A 24,691-nucleotide genomic window follows, 5' to 3' on the forward strand; every position below is an offset into this window, starting at 1 on the left:
TGAGAACATGGATTTGGTCGCAACAGAGAAAAATGCTTTCGCACTGAATTCGTACTCGAGACGTCCATCGCGAAAGCAGCGCCTCAAGCAAAGTGTCAGTTTTTTGTTTTTTTGTTACTATCAACACTGAAGAAAATTTAGCCCGCTCCGTTGAGTGATGGGGTGGCACGTCTCCGTGCCCTCCTAAGACCAAACAGTTGCCGAGCGTCGCTCTTTCGCGATGCACCAACCGATCGCGTTTGCGCACGAAAGCACATAACCTCAAAGAACGTTTATTGAGTGAGTATACCGAGGAAAGGTGTTCGGAAAGTGATGAAAATTGACTTTTGACAAACGATCGATGCGCTAGCCGGTTTATAGCCAGCAATGACAGTGGTGATCACCCATCCGATAAGTGCCTCTTTTCGAAGCTGTTTACGACTAAAGTTCGCGACAGTGCGACTCGGTGAAACCGCAACTTTTGAATCTCAATGAATTATTGAGTCTACAATGATACAGAGTGGTTTGAGTTCATAAAAACATTGAGACTGAAGGTAATGAATGCGAAAACAATGTAGGCAAATGTCATTGAACGAATTAAAAGTTAACAGCACGCGAGATCTTGAAGTTTAAAGGTGAAGCGAAACTCGAACGCGACAAGTTTATAGAAACGTTCGATAATTAGCGCCTTTGTTTTTGACCCTCGTGCTTCTCGGGGTCACAGCACAAAGCATTTTCAATCTCCCGTTCGCGTCGGCGCCTCCCCCCTCTCCTCCTCCCATTATTTCGTTTCTACTGCGCTCGTTTATCGTTGTCCAATAAAATAAGGTAGGAGAACAACAATAATTTACGATTCTTGGTCAATTTTCCATGCCTCGCTCATGTCTCTCGTAGACATTGACGACCACGACATACTTGCCTCATTTCCATTTTTATTATTCAGTTATGCCTCGCTATCGGCCTCTTTATCCTCCCGTTGTTAGCGTATTATTTTGCCGTGAATTCGACATCAAAGTCGAGGATTTAAGCATCGATCGAATCTCCAACTTCAAACTCTAAAACCACTGTCCATCCTTCGTTTATTTTTATCTCGAGTGAGCAGCCTCGCTTATAATAATCGTGTCAAGTGAATCATCATGATTTCAAATTTACGAGATCGAGTTCGACCGAATAATTTTATTCGGTACACATCGAACGCGTCGACATTTATGAAAGACTTTTTTTACTCGCGCTTTCGAACATTTGTACGGCTGAGAATCACGTGAAAAAGTTGAAGCTTCGAAGTCGAATTGTTATTCAATGAAATGTATCAGTGCAGCCAAATATATAACCGCGAACTAAAAATCTCATTTCTCAGTTATAAATAATAATTCAATTGAAATAAATGAAAAGCATTACTTAATGTAAGCAATGAGAATTGGGATAAGAATATCAGACGAAAGTAGTCATCTGATGCACCAGAAAGACCGGGTCTCTGTTCGTCTCATTAAAACTAGCCCCAAGCCAAAAGGCGAAACGATGCCGTCGCGGCGGGGTCGTGAAAGCCAACATCGGTCTGGGGGCGCTGTTCTCGTCCTGCATTCGCAGCTCTTTCGATTTATTCATCAACGGTATCGCATTTTTTATTTCCTCGTCGGTGCGATGCTTCACGAGTAATTTTATATCCTGATTCTTTTCACGCCATTCTTGCAGCGATCGATAATGATACCTGGAAACAATAACAATTATAATTCCATTAGTTCGAAGCAGCGTGAACTTGAAAAAGAGAGAAAAAAACATATTTTTTTTCTCCAGTTATTCCTCCACGGGATTCGTCGCTTTTTCATTTTATTTTTTCATTTCAGTATCGATCGATGGCAAATTTATCGATTATTTAACTAGTCACACCTCAAGTTTTTGGCGTAACAGTCGCACTCACTTTGGGGGACGATAAATAATTGAAAAACTGTCAAAAAATAAAATAAAAACACTGCAATCTGTATTTTGAACTTTTAAGAAACGACCATAACGGATTTTATTCTATTCGTGTTATTTTTAATATTTAAAAAAATGTCAAAGATTGTAGACGTAGAAATCGTAATTTTCAATTTAAAAAAAAAAAAAAAAAATCAACTCGTTCCATAAACCTGAGAAATCACGCTTTCAGGTAGTATTAGTTAACCCTTAGTGTGCACACCTTCGCAGCGAGACGTTTCGTGCACATGGAGTCACTTTGAGCCCAGGTCATTTTTGACATCGAATATCTCGGTAACTATGCGCTTTTCGGAATAAAAGGTTTAGTCACTTTTTGCAGTTAATTGATCCAACTTTGAGGCTGCAAAGTCGGATTTCCAAAAAAATCTTTTTTCATTCTTCAAAAACGTGCTCAAAGTTGATAGTGCGCGTAAAAAGCACTTTTTCGGTTAAATATCTCGTAAAAAATTAAATATTGAGTTTTGAAAAAAATCCTTACAGAGTTTAACAGACAAGGGTCCATGCTTTAAGGGAAAAACAGTCCACTTTGCAACCCTTCCAAAAAGTCTATTTATTTTGGAGTATGAAGTTGGCTTTGCTCCCTACTTTTAAGAGGGGATAACGATTTCTTAAGGAGGTTGAAACGTACCTTATGTTAAAACTATTTTCCAACTTTGCACATAAAAATTTTTTAAACAGAAACAGGGTGTCTAACGACCTGAAAAGTCATGAAAATTCTTAAATGTCATGAAATTACACTCGGACCTGAAAAAATCATTAAATGTCATGAAAAATGACCAAACAACCTGATTTTTTAAGATCTCTGCAACGCTCATTGTCATTGTCGATTTTTTGGTTTTCTTCAACATGATTTCAAAATTCGCGGGGTGGCGACAATGTCTGGTTCGTCAATACTCATCATCGATATAAAAACGAATATCGAATGAATAGTTTGTAAGAAAAAAAGATTCTTTGTTTCAAAATAAAATATCATTTCTTTGTTATTTTTATTGAATTTTTTCATAATTAAAAGATGAATAAAAAGTATCAGAACCATAAGAAAAGTCATGAAAAATTCCTGTTCCTTGACTTAAAAAGCCTTAAAAGTCATGAAATTTCTGTTCTGGTCAAAATTAGACACCCTGAGAAAGCTTAAGACAGTATTAAACTTCTGGCGGGATATGCCGATTATTGACCGTCGTGAAATTGAGATATTTATTGTTGAAGTTTTCAATTTTTTGAAGGCTTCCATAAGAGCCCATGTTTAACCTTGTCATTTTCGACAATGAATATCTCGATTACCAGGCGGTGAAACCTCTTCAAATTTTTCACACCTAATTAAGCCCCATTCAAGAAGATTCACGTAAATTTTCAATTCATTATTTTGCAATAATAAAATCTAATGTATTTTTCGTATGGCGTCCTATAAATATCGCTTCAACTTTCTTAATATTACTTATGAGATGCTCATCTGTAAATGCTATTCATGTGAGAAAAAAATTTTGGTGTCAACCTGACCCCAGATGCACACTAAGGGTTGAGTTTGTCACGCTGGGGTGGATCGGAAGCCAGATTTTCGCACGGTCTGACTTGATCGACTACCAAAACTAAACTAACGAGCACTTTCAAATAATAACGATGAAGCTCTCTTCTCAAAGGTTCGAACTGCCGACCGAGGGGACGACAAGTCCCATTTTCTCGAAATTTCTATTTGGCATCGTCGGTCGAAAAACGGCTGGGGTCCGATATACCCCGTGTGACTGTTAAGGGTTAAAATCGACGAATTTGCCGAGTCCGAAAAAACTGAGGGACGAAAAAATATAAATAACGCAGCATTAGAGAAATTTTCATAAATTTATTGAGGAAAATTGTAAAAACGATCCACGTTACCTGACGGTTGCACAGAACCATAAACCGTAAGTGCCAACGAGTGTGCAACAAAGTACGGCCAATCCAGTGCCTTCCCAGAAGCCGAGACTCTTGTAAGCCGAAGCACCGATCGCGCATAAATACGTTGCGGCTAAGCACAGTGGCGTTAATACAAATAGACTGATGAGATCGCCCATCATGCCGCGAGCACCGTTCGCGTTTTTGCTCCTCGACCACATAGAAATCGACTTCAATGAAAATTATGGAAAGTGATGAAAAGAGGGACAAATTTCTGGACGTGTTTAGTTTGAATAATCAAAGAAAAGTACGCTCCGGGGATGTTTTCATTGAAATTTCACGAACTGGGTTCAATGCGAGAGGAAAAATGACTCGTGAAAAGCTGAAAAATTCGATTTGTAAAAACAAGTGAATTTTTTTACTTTCATTGTTTTCTCGTGTTCGCATGAATCTGACTGTCCGTTTATTTTAATGAGGTTCCACTCGACCGCGTTGTCTCCAATCACCTGAATTATCGATTTATTTTTCCTCCGTATGAAAAACACGTGCTGGCAAATTTCGCAATGTTCCGTGTTGGACGTAGAGAGCCATTTCTCGAGACAGCTCGAATGAATCAGCGCCAAAGTACCGGAGCACGAACAGGGATCAATCAATTCCTCGATACTCGAGTCTGAAATGAAAATCCACAAGGGAAAAAAGAAAAATGAGGTTTTAGTAGAGGAGTCACGTGGAAAGGAATTTCGATGAAAGAGAGATTTGAAAAGGTCGAAACAAAATCCTGCTCGAGTTTGCACTTCGCCATTTATCGCGAAATAAATTCAAATTATTGCTTTGTGCGAAATCCTTTGACCCATTAAATTATTATGTTTGAGTGCATTTTTCTACACGTTCGTAACACCGCCGATAACCATCGTTGTAAACAATCGGACAATCTTTCAATCGATATCTCCTCCATTCGCTTACCGCGTTCAACTTCATACTTTGTTATGACCGTAGAAAGAATCAATAAAAAAAACGTGTACAATTATATACAAGATAAATATGGGTTTTAAAAAATGGGTATTTTTCATATGCTGTCGTTAAAACGCACGAACCTTCGTTTGGATAATAGGACAATTGGGATACAAGGAAAGTCAAACTGGATTGGACGATTGTTGACTGCAAAGACTTGTGACGCGGAGAAAATTCATTTTATTCAAAATTGCCCTGCTCAAGGTCGGAGTTTTTATAAAAAGCAGTTGATATCCATAGATATTCGTTACCACGTGCCGAGTCAATATTTATAGAGGTTCGTTTTAATCGACGTTTTTTTAAGATGGATGACAGCGTTACAAAAATGATATGAAAAAACTGCATTGTAAACGGGTCGAATTGTTATTGACGCGCGATGAATTCCCGCGTTAAATGAAACACTCGAAAGTTTATAAAATTTCTCACGAGTCGACACGTATATTTTCATAGGAAATTACATCCACGACGAAATCGCTTCTTCGCTATTTTTCTTCGTGTAAAAACGGCTACGAAAGTGAGGGGAGACGATTTATCGCGTAATATTAATGACAACAATAATCTTGAAGTATTTATTAAATCGTATGAAGTCGAGAAAATCTGTTCAAGAACGTTCCGTCAAGAAGTCGAGTGTGCTTATAAGACGATTGTCGTAAGACCGTGGGGCGTTATCTGTCCTCTCACGCGAGCGCTTCTCTCTCTCGCTGTCTTTCCATCTCGTTTTTTCCTAACAATTCATTTGCTATATTTGTGATGATTTTGCGATAGTTCGACGCGTGCACGTACCGACAGAGTTGATAATTATCAGGGGTGATTGAGCGTGAAGCTCAGACGTACGAATAATAATAATTGATTAACGAAAAGGCAGAGAGCACGCGTACAGGTTAACGTTGCTTTCGGACTTCGATTCTTAAAACATTAGCCTCGCGTGTCCCTTCGAACTCTGCTCTTTCAATTTACGAAATTATTGTCGCGACTGTCTTCCCGCTACCCGGAGGCGGTAACAATACGATTTTTTTACATTCGTTTTCACGGATTCGCCGTTGAATGATGGCAAATATTTTTTTAGAGACGACCCGTTGTGTCGATGCAGCTGGTCATTTTGGTCGATGGAACGAAAAATTATTCCTTCAACTGTCAAATCTACGAAGTTATTGAACTTTTTAGTTTCGACAACAGATGGCGAACGCTTTCCAGCGGACACAAATTCGCTACGCGTTGGACTTACCTTCGTGACAAATTCGACAATAAACGGAAGACGAGCTCCTTTTATCGACGGCTGTAGATTTTTCTTTGTTTTTATTATTGAAACTTATGGATCCCGACGAATATTCAAGGTTCGACGAGTCTTCGGTTAAAACAACAACAGCAGGTGTGATCGAGCCCGAAAAAATATTACCGGAAGTCATTTTTCGAGTATTGCAAATTCTCGTGCGAAGCTATCGCACGATCGCGCACCAACTGAGCCCAACTCTTTATCGTTAATTTATTGTCGATGTTGAATTATCTCCCGATACTCGAAAAGTTTTGCTTCACATTTTTTCTATTCTTTACATTTGAAAAAAAAAACGAACCAATAACTTCGAGGACTCTCTTATTTATTTACTAATTTGTGCTTGTACTTTCCAACTTTTCGAGCATCGTGACTCCATTTGAACGTTGGCCAAATTTTTGCTCTCAATGTTTTGAAGTTACGGACTGTTGGGACGACACGGTGGCTCGACAAATATTGTCATTGGATGTACGAGAACTTTTTTCTTCTACGGAATCTGTCAACACCGGTCGTCTGTGTGTCGGCAGTTTTGCTGCTTCAGTAATTACTCTGCGACCCGAACAAATATAAAAGAGCAATTATATTTATGTAACTTTGACCATCAAAAATTAAACCGCGATATTTTTTCTATGTGTCGCTGTTCAATAAACGATTATAGGACCAAGTCAATGATGAATTGAAACTCGAAAATACCAGTCTCACGTAACCTACGTTCGAAACGAGACTGATGAACAGGGCGGGGGGGGAGCAATAGACGGTTGAGGGAGTAATCTTTCTCTTGGATAACGAACGTGTGTAATCGAGGAAGTACGGCCGTCCGACTCATAGTTTTTATAGATAAACCCCGTTTCGTACACACATTTCTTTGTTCAAGGTTTTGTTTTTTTTATGTCACGGTAAAAAAAGTACTTCGGTACCCGATCTTATAATACTCGAAAATGTCAAAATTGATAATCAACATTTCTGCGAGATATCAATGATCGTATAGGGATTCGAATAGAGTAAAAACAATTGGAGCTTTTTCTACATTTCGAAAACAGCGCTAGACTCGTACCGATCGCATCCCACTTGCTTTAATTTTCGAGTATTTATGATAAAAATGAAAAACATTAAATTGAAACAAATATCGATTAATGAAATTGAAAATGCAAAGTTTGTGAAACTTGGAGAGATTTCTTCCACAAACTCATTCTTTTTTTCCTTGCATCAGCTTTTCAACAGGTGATAGCATTTTGTGACTTGAAAAGATTGTATAGCGACGCACGCGCATATCCGGCCTCGTGCTCGTGCTGTGTAACTTAACCTCATAAAAATCAAATTTCAAGGATTGTAAACAAACAAGCTCACTCGGTTAATACAATTTTTTTAAGTAACAATTGAGTATGGAACTGAGTGATTATGAAGACGGAAGTGATAAAGACGACGAGGATTTCAACATCAATGAACATCGAGAGGATATTGACAGTGACGATTCCTACGAAAGCTTCGATGAAAACGTAAGTGCATGAATCGAACCTGTCAACGATTGATAAATGACAAAAGAGTTACATTATCTTACACACAAGTGAGCCTCGCATGGAAGAAAATAAAAGATCCAAACTGTTTAGGACGATGAAGACGCTGATGAGGAATACACCGGTCCAATTTTACCAGGGGGACATCGTTTTGACAAAAAACTTTTATGCATAAAATATCCTGGAGTAGTAGAAAATCCTGAAAAAGCAATAGAAACTCTCGGAGGCTTGGGTGGAATATCCGCAGCCTGCAGTTCTTCCAATCGCAGATTAGAGTTGCGATTCCGTCCTCAGGATGGCTATAGAAAACCAACTTGTGGAGACAAGCACGAAACTGCAGGATTTCTAATTAGAGTTCGTGTGAAAAAATCACTTGTCCAACACATGGAAAAAATGGAGATGATAACAGAACGTGATAACGTCAAATTCCATGGCCCGTACGACATTGAACAGCTTGATCAACTTCTCGGACCCCTGGGAAGAGAATTCACATCTGGAGAAAACAATACAGGAGAAACCTCGGAGAACCAGAAAATGCAGAGACCTAGCTGCAAAGCTAAGACCGATGTCCCAGAAAAAAATAACTATAGTGAATCTGGATCAGAACTTAATATCCAAGAAAGAGGAATTTTGTATACAAAAAACTCAGAAAAATCAGTTGATCATAATTCCAAGGATTCCATTGAGAATGGAGCAACAAAAAGTTTTGAGGATTTCTCCAAAGATGACAGTTATCAAGTCCCAGACGCTAAAGTTATTGGCCGAGTGGAAACAGAATTTGATTTTCAAAGTATGATTTTTATTATCAGTGTCTGATTTTTATCTTTCGCTTCTAAGGAAAGTTAATTTTTAACCGGTCCATTGCACGCAGAGTTCGTTGACACTTCAATAAGATGAAATGCCAAAAAGAAAACTTTGTGTCATTGAAGTATTGGATAAATATTACCGTGATTGTTCTAAGATTAAATTTTTTTCCAGATCTATGCGACTTCCAATTTTTGGCAATAGGAAAAAGTGTTACGGATCCAAAAATCGTAGAAGATATTTACGAGTCGGTTTATCCTACTGAAATTCCGGTTCACCGTTGGTTACAGAAAAAAGTGCCATATTTTCTGCCTCCCCCGGCTTTCAGTCGTATAGATAGCGTTCAACATTTGAGTTTGAAGACAGAAAAGGACAAAGGTCCGAAAAACGTTATAGGAAAAACGCGAAAACGTCTCGCAGGCTTTTCGAACTTTATAAATTTCGATTCCCCGGAAACTCCGTGCGAACCACCTCCGGGTATCGAGACAGCGCTGAGAATAAAATTCCTACAGAAGTCTCATTTGGAACGCATTCGACGGATATTCGAGGAACGTCCGGTGTGGTCGAAAAATGCTCTGACCTACGTTACCGAATTTTCTGGGGAACAATTAAAATTTTTATTGCCCTCTGTTGCCTATTACTTCATGACCGGACCGTGGAGAACTATGTGGGTCAAACTCGGTTATGATCCTCGACAAGATCCCCAAGCACGAAAATACCAAACTCTTGATTACAGATTGAGAGCCATGCGTGAGTAAACTATTCTTCAAACAATAACTCTGTCAAGTGAAAAGAAACATTCAAAACATCAATCCGTAAATAAACTCCAAGGAGATCTGGGAAATTTTAAAATATTTTTATTCCCTAAAACAATTGGTAAATTGAAAAAAATAACAGTCAACGATTTTAATCTGATGAAGAAACCGTTTTGATTTAAATGATTTTCATTACAGATGGATTGGAATTGACTGTGAACAGAAAACGCACATCTTCGGATTACACACTCCCGTACAAATCAACCCCAATCATAAAGCCACGTGCGACGATACTGACGAGTATGCAAGATCAGAGAGAGATTGGGAAAAAAGATCAACTGCTTAGTGAATGTGTATACATATATCGAGAGGGTGTCGTCCCACCGTCGAGACAAATGTTCTATCAGGTCTGTGTTTATTTGCTCCGTTATAAATAAAGAATGACAGCAAATTGATCTATCACTGTACATGGGATAAAATGTGATGTGAACATTCACCTCACATTTGTGATCTTTCAATCTCGAATAAATTTTTATTCAGAAATTTTAAATCAAAGGTGATTTCCTAATTGTCGTTGTTTTTTCAGTACTGTGACATTCACGTTTCTGAGATTCAAGAGATGCTGGCTAAATTGCCGGATCATTTGCCACCAGGTGCGCGATGTCACGAAAAACACGGTTGGCTTCCAAGCGGATTCAGCGACCAATGTCGTGAAATTATTAATAGACAAGTTCGAGTCGTGCTAAGAAAGCAAATGAATATTCCGGCGGATCGTAAGTCTTGCACTTTTCTTGAAAATTGTTGAGGAAAAGATTTGCAAACTTTCGATATTATTAAGTAACTAAAATCAAAACGAATATTTGAAAAACAGATCCAACAGCCCTGCCACCAAAACGCGTGACGAAAAATCACCTTCGCCTGAGCAGATTGTCGACGCACATTTTGAAAAATCGTGCTAAGAAAAAGCGCAAGAAGCCTCAAACTCCTGATGAGAAAATTGCCGAATCGGTGGAGCAGACGAATAAAACAAACTCCTCGTCACCGGCATCGTGACACTTTCTTCCGTACGTAAAACAAACTCTCTCAATGTTATTCATCAAAATTATAAGTATTAAAAATTAGATCAGTTATATTTGTCGGTTTTCGTGATTTTGAGGATGGCGATAACATTCGATCCCTCCGACTACACAATAAAGATTTTTTTTTATTCATTTTGTCTCGTATATTTCACTGTTAACGTTTGTTTTGTACGTTCGAGTGTGTCGCGTTTTTATATTTGTTTCTTCATCATAATATTATATACGTTTTAAAGTTGTGCTTTTCATTGCAAATATACAGAGGGAGAGCAGACATGGAATTTTCTATCAATAAATAGGTGTACATAATTAATAAGTCGCGTTATTATGAATAACAGTAAATTACAAATAAAGGAGGAAAGTAGCGAAGAGTTGAGAAGGAGTGGGAGAATCCAATCAAGTTGTACTAATTTTTGAAAGGTTTGATTGAAAAATGAGAAATAACTTGAGTCAGTTAACAAAAAAAAAGACGATTTTGTTGAACCGATAATCGACTTTCGGCATGATTGAAATTTCAGATATTTCTAGTCTCAGCACGGGGAAAAAGGAGCTCTTGAGGAAGAGGATGCTGGTTGTTCAGTTACAGACGAATTCCACGATTGGTGCTTGCAACGTAGCTCAAAAGCTCGTCGGAGTCTTCGCAAATGAAGGGTTTCTCGTGGTAACATGCGACGTCGTGCCACGCGATGCCGTCGTTGTACACGTTGTTCAAAACCGACAAGCAGGCCTCGGTCGTCCCGTTGATATCGAACTCAGCGTTGTCCGGTTGACGTTGTTTTTTGTGACCGGTCTGCGACCATGGGTTGTAGCCCCAACCGACTGGAGTCTGATTCGTCGGCGTTATCTTCTCGCGGTTCGCCGACCAGAACCAACCGAAGATTGCTTTCGGTTCGAGGTCGCGACGATTCTCGCAGCCCTTGAAATCACAGAGTCGACCGGACGTCCAGATGTACGGTACGTCGTCTGCGGGAAAAAAATTCCAATTAGAAACGAATTTCAATCAAAAAAATAATCCACGAATAAAGTTCTCAGAATAGCAAGCAAACCGAAGCAACGCGTTCATTACCGAAGATTCTCGATCTTGAGAGAGATCGCGGTGTTTCGAACGATTATATAAACAAAAAAAGAAAATAAAGATGAAAAGAAAAAATGTAGACGATGAGATTCTCTAGCCTCAACCCACTTTTATGTGGCGAACACGCGCATTTGTAATACGTGACGTCTCCTCATTTCATCTTGGCGAAAGAGCAATCTGACTCGTCGTCGTAGTCACCTTTAACCATTGGATAATTGACCGATTATGTGTGCGCCTATCCAATCGTGTGTTACATCCCCATAATTTTATGACTTTTCTCTCTCTCTCTCTGATTCACCTCTCGATATTTCTTTCGCTCTTCCGCCGCCGTGCTGCAACTCGCATACGATCGAGTCTCTTCAATAAATAAAACGTGCTCAAAGTACGTAATTCGCGACGATTTATGTGCTCGATTGATTGTTAAAAATTTATTAATTCAACTAAAAAAATACAATCGCATCGCTCAACGAATCGTCATCACTTCAAATGACGCCAACTTTTCTGCTCTAATACTCTAATTTTACGTCGAGCCATGCACATTAATTAACTGAATAAATTCCAATCGATTAATCATTAAAATTGACATTTCTCTTCTAGAACCTCCAAATATTGTAGAAATAAAGTTTCCTTCGGAACGTGAGATACATAAGAGCGAAAGAAACGTTGCGAAATGTCTTTGGTATTCCTGTGGCCTAGTATGCTAACGAATGTCCAAAGCGAGCCACGCTAGAGTGTACCAAACGTGTATTTAACCGCGAACGTTAAAACTTTCTAACAGTGAAATTGTCGAGCGTGAGGAGCGAGCCCTTAGGCTCGCCCGAACGTTCGATCTTCCACGATAAAACGGACGAGTTATACCGAGTTTTCAGTCACACTTATTCTTTTGCCCTTTCACTTGGAATATTTCGTTAATTCATCGATATTTTCCATCTATCGAGGATTGCAAAATTACTAAACACCATGCCATAGATTTCGTACCTCGATGCAGTATTAATTCGTAGAAATTTTATTCGCATTCAATCAAATCGAGCAACCAAATGACTCTAATTGGAAAGTCATGGCAACCCTAATTGAACTAGATTTTTTGGATTCCATCAATAAATCTCACTCAATTTATCTTAAGGTATTTCTTTCGCATTATCGTTAATGTCTCCTTTAAAGATTCGCTAACTCTTCATTTTTATCGTCGCTAGGAATTTAAAATTATTCTGTATATAAATTATTGAACAGAAATGTTCCGATGACGGAATTTTACGATTTTTCAAGTTTTTATTCTTTATTAAATGTTTGATAACCTGACCTGAAATTTCGCCAATCTGTTCGCACGCACTTTTACTTTACTCTTATTTAAAGTCAGTTATTTGCAGAATATTCGGGTTCGCCAAAGGAATACCTCGGTGAGCTAATTATCAAAGTGGATACGCAACGACTCACTTTGTTGGATGAGCTTGAAGACCATATTGTTCTCTTCCTGAGACTCGATCGAGACGAGATCCATGCAATATTCTCTGCACGTGTTTCGTGCATCGAGCCAGTCGAGCTTTTGGTTCGCATGAGCGGGCACGTGGCCGCTGAAGAAGTAGTTGCGACCCTTGAAGTTGAACTGTTTCGGTCCTGAAACAAAATTAACGTTGTTGAAAAATCATTCAATATTCGAGATTAAAGTTGCTAATCTCCAAGAAAAAGACCGAGTAACAATTTATCTGTGACAAACGATCTCGTCCACACGCTCGAAACAATTGTCCGAACACGACGTTCTCCGCGACCCTCGCGAACGTTCCGCGTGTCCTGTTCGTAAATGTCCTTTGAACTCTTGGCATTTCGTAAGTGACGAACGTCGTAGACAACGGAAAGCAATTAATCGAGGAAACGTGCGACATTTTCTGTCACATAAAATGTCAAATCATCGCGTTGCTCCTTCCGAATTAAATTCACAATTATTACAGACTTCGTAAATTCTTCATCTCCATTTCGAAAACGACTGTTTGACTCGCCCTGTCTCCCAATGAGAGTCTCCAAATATGAAAGTTCAAAGTTCGGTGTCGATCCTTCGCAAAATGTCATCGTCATTCCCACTAATTATTTTCACACAAATTTTCTTTCTATATTTATGAAAAACTCAAAAAATACGAGACCAGCAAACGTCTGGGCCGGGGGAGTTCGAGAAATCGGTTTCGATTCCTGAGAAACTTGAAGTGAGCTACCGCGCGCAACGTTTTCACGTGACTCTCCCTCAGGGCGTCAGGTTGACCGATTATCGTTGTGCAATAACCGACGTGTGAAACTCAGTACGCGTGCAACATTAACGTACGTTATGAAAAAGTTGTACTTGGCAGTCCGGACGAGCCTCCGGGCTTTTCCTGTGGAGAGTTTATCCGCGTCAAACGAGTATATAAAAACCGTGAACTCTGACGATCTACTTAACCACGATTTACTTCAAATCGTCATCATTTTTAGTCGCTAAAGATAGCACGATATTTGCATAACACGCGATGGAGTTCCGAGCGTGGCGAGGCTCGCGAAAATCCTGCGAATTGTGAGAATCGAAGTGTCAAATCTCAACAGAAAATTAAGGTACTTTCATAATTCGCGAAACCTTGAGAATTCATCGGAGTCTCGATATACCGAGGAATTCCAAACAAAACTTACGTTCCAACGCAAGATATCGATCTCGGTGTAAAACTCGAATGAAAATTTTCTCTCCCAATCAGTGACGACCTTTAGGATGGAAAAAAATGGAGAGATCCTGCGATTTTCGAGATACGGCTCCACGCAACAGATTCGCATCAAACACGCGAGGATTCTCGCCGCGGTTTTATCAGCACACAAAGGTCCGCGATTCGTACGAAGTTCCTCGACGAATGATCGTCGAGCCCACATATTTTCCCTTTTTCGTTCTCCCCGTGAACTTTTTCACCTCACAAACGAGCGATGGACTTGAAAACGTGACGATTAATCCGAATGAAAATAGCCGGCAAAGAGGGTCAAGGACAGGTCGATTTTAGCATTAAATTCGCGTCGTATAATCCGAGCGTGAAAGTGCGTTACGTCGCCGAAAGTTTTTCGAGTGAGGACGAGCGTCTCTCGGGTTCAGCTGTCACCTGTAAACTTTATTATTTGTGCTTCAAAGGCGCGCCCTGCCTCCCCGTGCTTTCCCATTGAGAAATCGTCTCGAGGTGTCTGCCACTTTGACCAGGATCCTTCGATTTCTCATAACCGTTTGCGCTGAACGAAAAACGCGATAATAAATGACGCATTAATCGACGACGAGTAGAAAGTTTTTCAAGCGGCGCGCGCGGCCAGCGATTCATTCACTGTCGTTTCAATGAGAATCCAAGTTTTGTCCTCTCCACAAAAATACCAAGCTCGTTGAAAATACGCTGCGAGTTGAGAAATAAAATAAATTGATAAATCATTCGCTGCTCGAGTGTTTTGCCAGAAAAATTTGTCGGCCTTCGGGTCGGCGAGCTCCGAGAAATCCAATGCGAGATTTGTCTGCAGCCTCGCAGCGACGATCTTTCCCGCAGACAATCGAAGAGAGAAGCCTCGGTACTTTCAAAATTTTCACAAAGCAAAACGTGCACCAACGCCCTTTCACCGCGCTTACGAACGCCTCTTGTTTATCATTTAAAAGTCTAATAGCTCCACAGCAGACGAAAAATACGAGATTCGAATGCGCGTTTAATAAAAAGCGTCGCGTGAGGAAAGAGCGCTAATTGCAGGGGCCGGAGTTAGCACCGGACACTTCTCTCGTAATGGCGCACGCGGTTCGAGCCAGTATTTCGAGGATTGACGCGTTGAAGAAACGTGTGAATAGAAAAAGTCTTACGAAACTCGTGGATTCTGATTTTACCTTTAATTCGAACGAAATTAAACGAAACGTACGAAAAAGGTTGCGCGATAAAAAATCGAGGCAGGAAATTAATCTACGACGACGCGAAACGAAGCTCTTTTTCTCTCTTCTTTTCTTTTTTTTTTTCTTTTTTTTTGTTTGTTTTCTCATGAAGCACACGCGTGATGAAAAAACCTCGTGGAAGATTTTATGTGTTTTACATCGTCCTCTTTTCTCCTCGCAAGAGACCCCCCACCCACTCGCCCACTTTCGCAATGGCCAAGAGACTTGTAACAAAATATTCATATACGTACGTACGAAGGCGTACAATAAATTTGGAATTCTGATGTAGCAGCGGGTAGCGTCGAATTGGAAAAGGAACGAAATAAAAAACGTTCGCAAAAACGGCGCTGGGAGTCAGAGTTTCCGAATAAATGTTGTCCAATTTTAAGCTTCGGGAAATGGGGGAGTCGTAAAACTTGTTAAAAGCCACGATTACTGAGGGGACCAGGTCGCACGAGAGTAATTCACAGCTCGGACCGTTATCCAAGTGTTTGCTTTTTCGATTTCGAGTTTTGCAACTTCGAGTGATTTATTCATTGGATCGAGCATTTTTTTGTCATCGTAACGTTACGAGAAATTGATCGAAATTCCGCGTTGACCGAGCGAAAAGTTTTCCTCCGACTCTTCGTTTTTTCCTTTCGTCGAGTCCTCTCCTACATCGGAGGAATAAAAATATCACGGTAATGGAGAACACCAACGGAACGTTTTATTCTTGAGATTTTTTTCAAACGAAGCAACACAAAAATTGGGCTAATTGTCCAGGTTTCTTTGAACTGTGCCATCCTCCCATTCGCACGTTTTCTTTACGTAATTGCGTGCTTCGCATACTACGAATTAAATTGCGATTTGCGAGAGACGATTCCTTTCTCCTGACCAGATAAACAACGAAATAATACATTTTGTATTCGTCTTCCGTTGTGCACCACGAGATTCAGTATTTGTGGTGAAAGCAATGAAGGATCGTTCGTCTTCGCGATTACTTTACGATCGAACCTCGCACCCAACGACCTTAAGAAATATCACCAAATTTTCGTAAGTCAAATAACCAGCACTGGAATCGTTTGAAACGGATGATAATTACTGGCTCCGATGCGACTCAACTTTGCTGAATATTTCAATCGCACTTTCGTCAGTGGACACAAAAAACAATCCATTTGAACGAGTCCTTCGATAACAGTGATAAAGAGCTATTGGGGGAAAAAAGGAAAGAAGACGAGAAAAAAAAAAGTAAGAAAAAATAAGCAATTCGAAAATAAATTTCTTCGTCCATGCGTAAACTCGCTTTCCTCGAATCGTTGAAAATCGGTACGAGTAATGGCTATTTCCAGCCAGGATTTTCATTCGAGCGTGAATTTAAGAAAAACAATTGAAAAAGCTTCGTTACGGTGATAGTTTTTGATTTTCAATCTACTTTTAAAAGAGCCGATTCTTGAGCCAGTTTTTAAAATAGATTCAATAAACCCAGCGCAAGCGATTTGAATAATTTCGTTAAACATTCAAAGCACGACGCTGAAGTTTCCAACGTTGGAGTCCAACGAAATGAACGAAAAAAACGTTTGTAATTCGCCAATTTTTTATTTTACGAATCGTTGGTGCAGCTTGAAAAACTACGAATCGCAAATTTGGCAGGGAACAAAATAGGAGAATTACTGGAATTATTGGAGAATTTTTTTCGATCATTTCGTTGAACTCCAACGTTGGAAACTTCAGCATCATTTCAAAGCATAAATCACTGAAAATTCATAAAAATCATGATAATCCTGAATTACTGCGTTAATTTGAAAAAAGGCGTGAGCAAAAGTGCAGGGGGAGACATCGAAACAGCTTTTTCTCTCCAGTTTATGTATTATCCTACAAATATAAATTGTCTACTTAAAAGAGCGAGTCGAAGAAGAGAAGGAGCTATGTCACCAAGTGGCATTAAGGTGGCACGAGCCTCCAGACTATAAAATATATCGAAAGACATAATAGCGCAGGAGATATATGAAAGATCGTTGGGTAATTGCAACATTAGTTGCGCGCCAACGACGCCGATCGACTCCCACGACCCGTAGCAGCAGCAGCAGCAGCAACGTCTTCGCGCTACCTTTCTTTTTGTTAATCTTGTTCGTTTATTTCTCTTCGCTGCACTCCCGCAATCGTTCTCACCGCTTCGTTTTTCTCACCTTAATAAATGCTGTGGAAATTCGAGCATTGGATATTCGAGATTTATCTGCGTGGGAACGCATATAATTTACTAAAAGTCGAAAACAAAAATCGAGTCTCGTGCGCGGATCCGAAACGCAGTAGAAGCTTTGAATTCACGGGGATTTTGGAGAAGTTGATCGACGAATGTGGACCCGGATGTGAATTCTTGGGGGGAATAATTTTCCAGTTAATTGCTCGTCACACGCGGCCAAGCGACGATCCGTAAAAGGTCGAAATCCTTTTACTTTTATCCTCCACGTTTGAATGATGGTTTTTTTTTAAAATATTCTCGCAATTTGTTTGATGATGGATTAAATGAGAACTGGGGGGATTGAGAATTTTTCGAATGGCGGAATTATTCTCGGTCTCGCGTCCAGGACGACGTGAAAGTGCTTCGAGGACCGAGCAGGTCGTATTTGCGCGGACTCGCTTAAAAGAACGAAAACATGCGCGGCGATAAGGCCCAGCAGGCTCTCCGAAGAAAGCTCGGACCCTCGAGCTCATTTTTTTTCTTTCGTGTCAGAGACACACTCGAAATGAAAAGAAATTTGTTCGGACGACTTTTACGAGCCGAGTTTCCCAGAAACGTCGACTTCCGGTTGCCCATTAAACTACTTACAAATTATCATTCTGCGGTCTCTCAATCGATTCTCATTCCTGAGACACTTGAATGATAAAAAAAAAAAAGAAAAAAGAAAAAAAATCGTTTTATCGCCCCATTGTTCCTTCGCTGATGAAGAAAATGATAAAACTTGGATTTCATAAAAATGATATAGTTGAAATCGTAATTCAAGCGGCACTCACTGTTCGAACACTTCGCGGGCACGGGAAGTGACAAGAAACGTCCTGGACGATTGCTGTGAGGTTTGGCCTCGTTGATTGCGGGATCGGCGCTAGCGATCACCGCTAAGGTTGCCAAAGTCGCCAGCGGTACCAGCAACATCTGCAATAACGAAAAACAAAATCTGAATTTGCTGCTCATCCCCGCTTCAGATCGTTTGAAAGAAACCAAAAAGTAGCAGGGGCGTTGTAAAAACGTTAGAATTCGAGGAAAAACTGACGAACGCAATTGTCGAAAGACGACGGAATTAATGAGAGAAAAAACAACAACACGGGGAAAAATGTTTTTTCCGATGAAAAATTGGCGAAAAAAAGATATCGATGATTCGAGCGAAATAATTACGGGTTATGATGAAAAAACGGTATGAAAAATCCGCGCTCGTCCGAAATGTTAAAAGCTATCACTTTCCGTCACTTTGACACTCGCCACGAAATATCATTTCGCATTTAAAAACTGCTCGTCGATGTCGAACTCACCTTGACGCAATTGATTAAAATTCCGAAGCTCCGAATGTAACGTGAAACACTTACAGGATATGGCGATACTGTCGAGTACGTTCCCGGTTATATAGAAAAGGAATCCGGCCCCCACCATCGAAGTTTGAGGCCCCATAGCCCATCGTGAGAGTCCCACACCGGAGCCTGCGTGCCTCCTCTTTTCCTACACCTCGTGACGCTCTGCGGCTTTGCTACTTTGATAGTTTTGTCACGAGGTATTGGATGTGTAATGTCGCTCCCTCGGATCAATCGCTCGTCCCTTCTCGGTTTCGTCGCTTTGAGACACGAGACCGAGCCTCTTCGAAATGCGTAACCTCAAGGTGAGTTTTGAAAAGATCTTTAGAAAAGGGAGCCAAACGAATTTTTCAGAGAATTGGTGTTCCGTTGAGGATCAAAAAAATGTTGGTTATGTCGAACGAAAGGGACGAAAAAACGTTCCGAAACGACACTTGAAAAAATGCACTCCGAGGTTTCACTTGCGATGACGAAAACACAGTCTTCGAAGTGTAAAAGGATTTTTATAAAAACGTACAAAAACGAGCGCTCATTTGCGTTTCCGAGGGTTCGATTTTATAATCGCTATATGCAGTGCGAAAAACGTAACCTCGAAACATCATACGATAGGCGGTTCATCGACTCGAGCAGTTGTTCGGGTCTCCCGTGCGCGCGAACGACCGATCACGAGCGCACACGAAGATAGTCAGAGTAAGAGAAAGAACGTAGGGAACGCAAAGTAACGCGATAAAAAAGGATAAAAACGGAGAAGAGGAGGAGCGAGAAACGTAAGAAGAGAGATTAAATTATGTAAGCAGCGCTCAGGATGAAGAAAAGGATTCGCGTGAAGAGTTGATGCTAACGAGCGGCCCTGATGCTCGCGCCTCTCGGATCTCGACCTCGATCGTCTTAAAGGATGAGGAAAAAAAGAAAAAGAAACGAACTCACGGACGTTCTGGAATTATTTTCCACGATTTTCGAATTGCACACGGGTTCAACGAGCCCTTTCACGAAACTGTCGAATACTCTAACACCGCACTGAAAATAGAAGCGACGCGACAATGACTATACAAACAAAAAAAATTGTTCGGCGCGATAATGAGATCAAAATTTGTCTTTTAATAACAGGATCTCGTTGAAAGGTTTATGCGTTTGATATCCTTCTCACTCGTTCTCATTTCGATTGGTCTAATTTATCATCGATTTTCAGTATTTTCATAGTCCACGTTCGTTAAGTACAAATGAATCTGTACGGTTGTTACGACAAAAGAAGTAAATAAACTTGCTAACCTCAAAAACGTGAAAACCGAGCGAACGAGATCTCATTTGCATTAATGTACATGAAAATGGACGTTACGTTTTGCGGAATTCGGTTTATCAAACTGTACGAGACCGTGAGGATGCATCGTCGTGCATATATAACGCTTACGCGTTCGTACACGGCAATTCTAGTAGTTTTGTTTGAGTTTAGACACAAGACGGACACTCTGTGCAGTGTCAACAAACTTTTACTTGGACTTAATCCCACGTATGAGACAAAGGCGTTTCGGCGTAACGTAGCCACACAGGTTCAGGGACCAGGCGCTTTCAAGTCAAGTCAAGTTCAAGTTCAATCAAAAAGCAGCTACGTCGTAGCACGCCAATTTGATCGTTGGATGAATTAAAATAATACTTTTTCCGAACATTCGTTTCTCGTTTGGCAAAGTAGCCGTGCGACGAATATTTAGCATGGACTCGAAATACGTTCAAGATTTCGATCTCGAATGAATAAATTCGAAAAATTCATACTTTCTAGTGCCAAATAAATATAAACGAATGGTTTTTTTAAAATTATTATCATTTCGTCATGCAGCAGAATAGAGGGGTGCAAAAATTGGATCTGGAATCAAATTATTTTTGTCTTACGTACGTAAATACTTGAATATTGATGACCGTAGCTTGGCAGCAAATAAAATCGATACGTCGTACGTGACATTTCTCCCGACTAAGACGTTTCTTTTATTCACAAATTTATAAACTGATGAGTCGATAAATCGGTAAATTTGAAAGTAAATAAACATTGTAATACCGAAGGTATTAGCAATTTTTTATTAGAGTGAAGAAACGATCGTCATCTCCCGATGTAAAATGAAGCTTCATTCTTCGTCGTTTTTATCCTAATAACTGAGCGAAGAAAGTTAATGAAAATAGAGAGACGAATAAGTCGTGACGAAAATATTTTCTACGTGTTTTCCTCGGCCCGTCATTATCCACACTACTTTTCATGTTATTAATCGTCAATTAATCAAAATTTCGTCTCCCTCGTCTCATCACGATGGTTTATTCTGTTCTGCGTGATCAACGTCAGCTTCACCGTTTGTGTTGACTTCGTAAACGTGTGTGTCCGCGAGTGTAAAATAATCGGTAGTCTCTTCTCCCTGGCGGTTCAAAAGTTGCACAAGAGCGTGTCACTTTCACGAATATTACAAAGACAAACAAAAACATGCCGACACACGGACGAACGTACACGAGCAGCGGAGTGTTATAATATATACACGCGTGTGACTCAACTCGGTAGGTAATTTACGTAAATTGGATGTTCCATCTTCGCTGATCGCTGCATCCGTTGTAACATTTGTGGATTGATTTCTTTCGGCGTTTCATCAACTTGACGTCATATATATTGTCACGTGAAAGTTCCCGGTAATTATGAGAGTAGAATTTAATAAAATGGGCGGGGTGATTTCACTCGCGCTTAGGAATAACGGTCGAAGAAAAAACTGCCGAATTAGAGAGGTTAGGAAGTTCGAGACGCGATTACGTTTTGTTTTTATAATTCTCCGTGTTTCCACAGTCCATTAGTGAACTGTGTGTCAGATTTCAGAGTTTTTTTTTCTTCTCATTATTTAAGTTATTCACCGAACAGTAAATAATTATTGTTACTTGTACACTCGGTTTTTCCGTGCATGCGCGACTCTTTCATACGATTTCTCCCTTTGAGCCAACAAGCACGACCTGAAGAATCGCTCGCTCGCAATTTATCATCGCTTTCTCGTGTTTTGCATCGAAAGTAAAAGAAACAAATAAATAAAAAAATAATTGAATAAAAAAAAGTGTTCGTGACGAGAGAATGGAAAAATTCACGGGATCTCGACATGAATGCTTCAAGAGAATTTGGTGCATCGCGCTGCTTGTTCGTAGGGTCGACAAAGATAAAGGATCGAAAGCGGATCTAACGTGTGTGCAAAGTACTATTTTATATGTACATATGTTTCGTTTCTTAATATTTCTATATATGTGCAGTTTCTTGTGTCTCGAGCACAAATGACGCTGCCACATCTATTCTCACTATTCTCTCATTGTACTCGAAACCAAGACAATGGTAAACCGTGAATTATTATCCCACAAACAGCAGCCACAAAACAACCATATACCTTCGCGCCGGCCTTTACCGAGTGATTCTCGAGATCTCGTTACGCCGGATGCGCTCAGAAACTTCGGAAAATTGAAAACTTATCTGACATCGTTTTTATATTCGTGTCAATTGAATGTTAACCCCCTTCGAATTTTGACCCTCTTTGTTGTTTCGACGCAAAAGTAGGAATCGTTTATTTCTCAACTGATTTGCAACACGACGAAATCGTTGCCAAATTCTTCTAAAATCTGCCAAAATTTCAATTTTCTCCATTTTTTTATTCGTCCTCATAAAAATCGATCAATTCGGAGACCTAGATAGTAACCGATCGACCTCTGGAGCCAAAGTTTATATCCAAGACACAAATGTCTAATAATTCTATGTCATTTTCATTCACCGCGAAAAAAAGAAATGTTTTTCGCAGCCTCGGCGTAACGTCTAATCCGAAAAGAATTTAGATCAGCCTCGAGGATACGTGTGTTGCCAGAAGAATTCGTAGAGAGGATGATGAACGAGAATAATAAGAAGGTGGCACAGAGATCTCCCATCCCATAATGACTGAAAACAAAACCGTTTTGCGGTGTGATGCTGCTCAACGTGATCACGTGCTCTTTCCTTCGTGACGATGCCGACGAAGTTCATTACAATGCACAAGTCTACTGACTAACGTAGTCATGATACTGGTCGAAGCCAAATAATTGGCGAGAGTCAATGACGCGAAAGGGTAAAGAAAAAAAATCAACGGGAATACGCGGCTCTTTTTCTTCAGTGCAAATAATTTTCTTTCCATCAACGTTAAAAACTATTATTAATCGAGCGTCGGGAGAAAACCGATATTGATTCTGTTAGGAATAAAGTCACGTAAATCTGCTCAAATTATTTGACTTCCGGCAAAAGCGCGTCTAGCGGTCACATTGCGAAATAGCCTAATAACAATATCACACACGCGGCGCACCTGTACGTATGGACACACACAGCGAACGAAGCAAGCAAACAAGCCAACAAGCTCCGCCGTTGGAACAGTTGTGTAGTTTATTTTCAAATAAACACTGTTGTTGTTAGGTTATGTTCAATTAAAAATTTTAGCGTCATTGGACATTGATTCAAATATTTTGTCCAAAGATATTTCAACCAGGATTTATCCGAAATTTTGGCAGAGGATGTTTTGGTCCTTCGTCGAATACCGCCATTTTTTATGGTAAATGATCTGATTCGTGATTGAAGTGAAAAAAGAAAAATCGGTGAACTTTTCGGAAGTCGAAAAATGATTGTAGTTCTCGCGTGGAACAAAAAAAAATCACCAAATAGTAAAATGAGTCTCAAGTTTCGGTTGAAAAGTCGACATCCTCGTGATTCTCAGCAAAACGTCGAAACCCGGATCAGAGAAATAAAAAAAGGTTAGGAATAATCTCGAAAGTTGGAGTCGGAGCCTCGTGGACTCCGTGACATCGAAATTCAATGTCAGCAACGACGTATTCAATAGTCATTCGACTAAATGTGAATTTTTTGTCCCTTCCATTCAACGTGTATCCGCATTGACGCTGCTCCCGGAGACGAGCCTCTCCACGATGGTGTTTTTTTTTTTTGCATAGTTCGTTAATTTTTTCATTTTCGGTCGACCTACGCGCGAGTCTATTTTGAGAAATTTTATTTCCAACCAAGACCTACCATCGAATTTTTTATATATGAACAAATGTCCATATGTAAACGTGCCAAGAGAACTGACATATTTTTTGTATACTTAGAAAGTTCGAAACCGTCTGACTCGCGGATTCAAGGGTCCGGCAAGGCTCGTACCTGCTCCTCGGCGCTCGGCCCCTTGATTGAATTTATTTGTTTCGAATTTCATTACTTTTTGTGTAATTGATTATTCCATAATTGCAATTATTCTTATCTTATATTAAATAGAAAAAAAATGATTTGCACACCGGATTCATCGGTTAGAATATTTTTATGACAATGTAAAGTAGCGTGTATCCTGCAGTAAGCGAGGCTCATTGGAATTGCTAAGTCGTGCATTATCGTCACGATAAATCGTGGCACACTAAGATTATCTAATAAAAACTTTGATAGAGATTTCTCGTCGTTGGAGCATCGCCGTTCGTGAAATTCATGAATAATCAAATTTATTATCATTGAACACACCTCGGTCTCGATCAACAAGATTTTTCGTCGAAATATTAAGTATTCAACAGCATTGGAGGTTATTATATTTACATGTTCATCGATTAATTACCATAATTCGTACTTTTGGTCACTCGACACGTCCCAGCCGCGCTCTTTTTTCTTTCACAATTCATAATTCATAAATGAAAACTGAGGTTCGACAGGTTTCAGAATTTTTCAAATTCCGACCTAACCTCTGAAAAACCGGTCAACTAAATCCCCGAATTTCATCAACTAAGCAACAAAATGACTAAGCAACTGTAACAAAATAAAACAAAAGAAAACAAAAGAAAATGTTTAGCTGTTTTTAAATGCAGACTTTGATTGAAGCAACGAGTAACAATTGATCGAGCTCGTTGCAAAATGTCAAATATACAAGCGCATTCGAATAAA

The 24,691-nt window shown here is 39.9% G+C and overlaps 3 protein-coding genes across 7 annotated transcripts; 1 reads left to right on the forward strand and 2 right to left on the reverse strand.

Annotated features, from left to right (window-relative positions):
- l(2)37Cd (general transcription factor IIIC subunit l(2)37Cd) lies at window positions 1-10,906 on the forward strand. Of its 4 annotated transcripts, none has more exons than XM_043423654.1 (8): window positions 1-533; window positions 7,471-7,596; window positions 7,708-8,404; window positions 8,593-9,168; window positions 9,372-9,580; window positions 9,760-9,946; window positions 10,045-10,237; window positions 10,768-10,906. In XM_043423654.1, the coding sequence occupies exons 2-7, from the start codon at window positions 7,483-7,485 to the stop codon at window positions 10,224-10,226; spliced, it is 1,965 nt and encodes a 654-aa protein (XP_043279589.1). In that variant the 5' UTR covers window positions 1-533; window positions 7,471-7,482; the 3' UTR covers window positions 10,227-10,237; window positions 10,768-10,906. The 4 variants fall into 4 exon arrangements, with proteins under 4 accessions (XP_043279589.1, XP_043279588.1, XP_043279586.1 ...); XM_043423653.1 differs by having other exon boundaries at window positions 2-553; window positions 7,311-7,596; XM_043423651.1 differs by having other exon boundaries at window positions 2-533; window positions 7,311-7,596.
- Window positions 849-6,882, reverse strand: LOC122413360 (E3 ubiquitin-protein ligase MARCHF3-like). 2 transcript variants are annotated; one of them, XM_043423655.1, is made up of 4 exons: window positions 6,056-6,882; window positions 4,242-4,489; window positions 3,823-4,049; window positions 849-1,687 (listed from the first exon to the last, which is right to left on the reverse strand). In XM_043423655.1, exons 1-4 carry the CDS (start codon window positions 6,234-6,236, stop codon window positions 1,411-1,413), a joined length of 933 nt encoding a protein of 310 aa, XP_043279590.1. In that variant the 5' UTR covers window positions 6,237-6,882; the 3' UTR covers window positions 849-1,410. The 2 variants fall into 2 exon arrangements, with proteins under 2 accessions (XP_043279590.1, XP_043279591.1); XM_043423656.1 differs by having other exon boundaries at window positions 851-1,687; window positions 4,326-4,489; window positions 6,056-6,872.
- Window positions 10,358-18,883, reverse strand: slf (C-type lectin domain-containing protein slf). Its single transcript, XM_043423657.1, has 4 exons — window positions 18,724-18,883; window positions 18,211-18,349; window positions 12,759-12,938; window positions 10,358-11,212 (listed from the first exon to the last, which is right to left on the reverse strand). The coding sequence occupies exons 2-4, from the start codon at window positions 18,347-18,349 to the stop codon at window positions 10,830-10,832; spliced, it is 702 nt and encodes a 233-aa protein (XP_043279592.1). The 5' UTR covers window positions 18,724-18,883; the 3' UTR covers window positions 10,358-10,829.
- Window positions 18,884-24,691: the final 5,808 nt, after the last annotated feature.

This window comes from Venturia canescens, chromosome 7 (assembly GCF_019457755.1).
Source record: "Venturia canescens isolate UGA chromosome 7, ASM1945775v1, whole genome shotgun sequence".
Classification (NCBI taxonomy): domain Eukaryota; kingdom Metazoa; phylum Arthropoda; class Insecta; order Hymenoptera; family Ichneumonidae; genus Venturia; species Venturia canescens.

What these genes read in the sequence shown, in the direction of transcription:
- slf (XM_043423657.1), bottom strand. Translation starts at nt 18,349, where the DNA reads ATGTTGCTGGTACCGCTGGCGACTTTGGCAACCTTAGCGGTGATCGCT. An exon ending in GCCCGCGAAGTGTTCGAACA is followed by an intron (nt 12,939 to 18,210) that starts GTGAGTGCCGCT and finishes ATTTTGTTTCAG; the next exon opens with GACCGAAACAGTTCAACTTC. An exon ending in CTTCAAGCTCATCCAACAAA is followed by an intron (nt 11,213 to 12,758) that starts GTGAGTCGTTGC and finishes TTTTTCCCGCAG; the next exon opens with ACGACGTACCGTACATCTGG.
- LOC122413360 (XM_043423655.1), bottom strand. Translation starts at nt 6,236, where the DNA reads ATGACTTCCGGTAATATTTTTTCGGGCTCGATCACACCTGCTGTTGTT. An exon ending in AACACGAGAAAACAATGAAA is followed by an intron (nt 4,050 to 4,241) that starts GTAAAAAAATTC and finishes TTTTCATTGAAG; the next exon opens with TCGATTTCTATGTGGTCGAG. An exon ending in TGGTTCTGTGCAACCGTCAG is followed by an intron (nt 1,688 to 3,822) that starts GTAACGTGGATC and finishes TATTGTTTCCAG; the next exon opens with GTATCATTATCGATCGCTGC.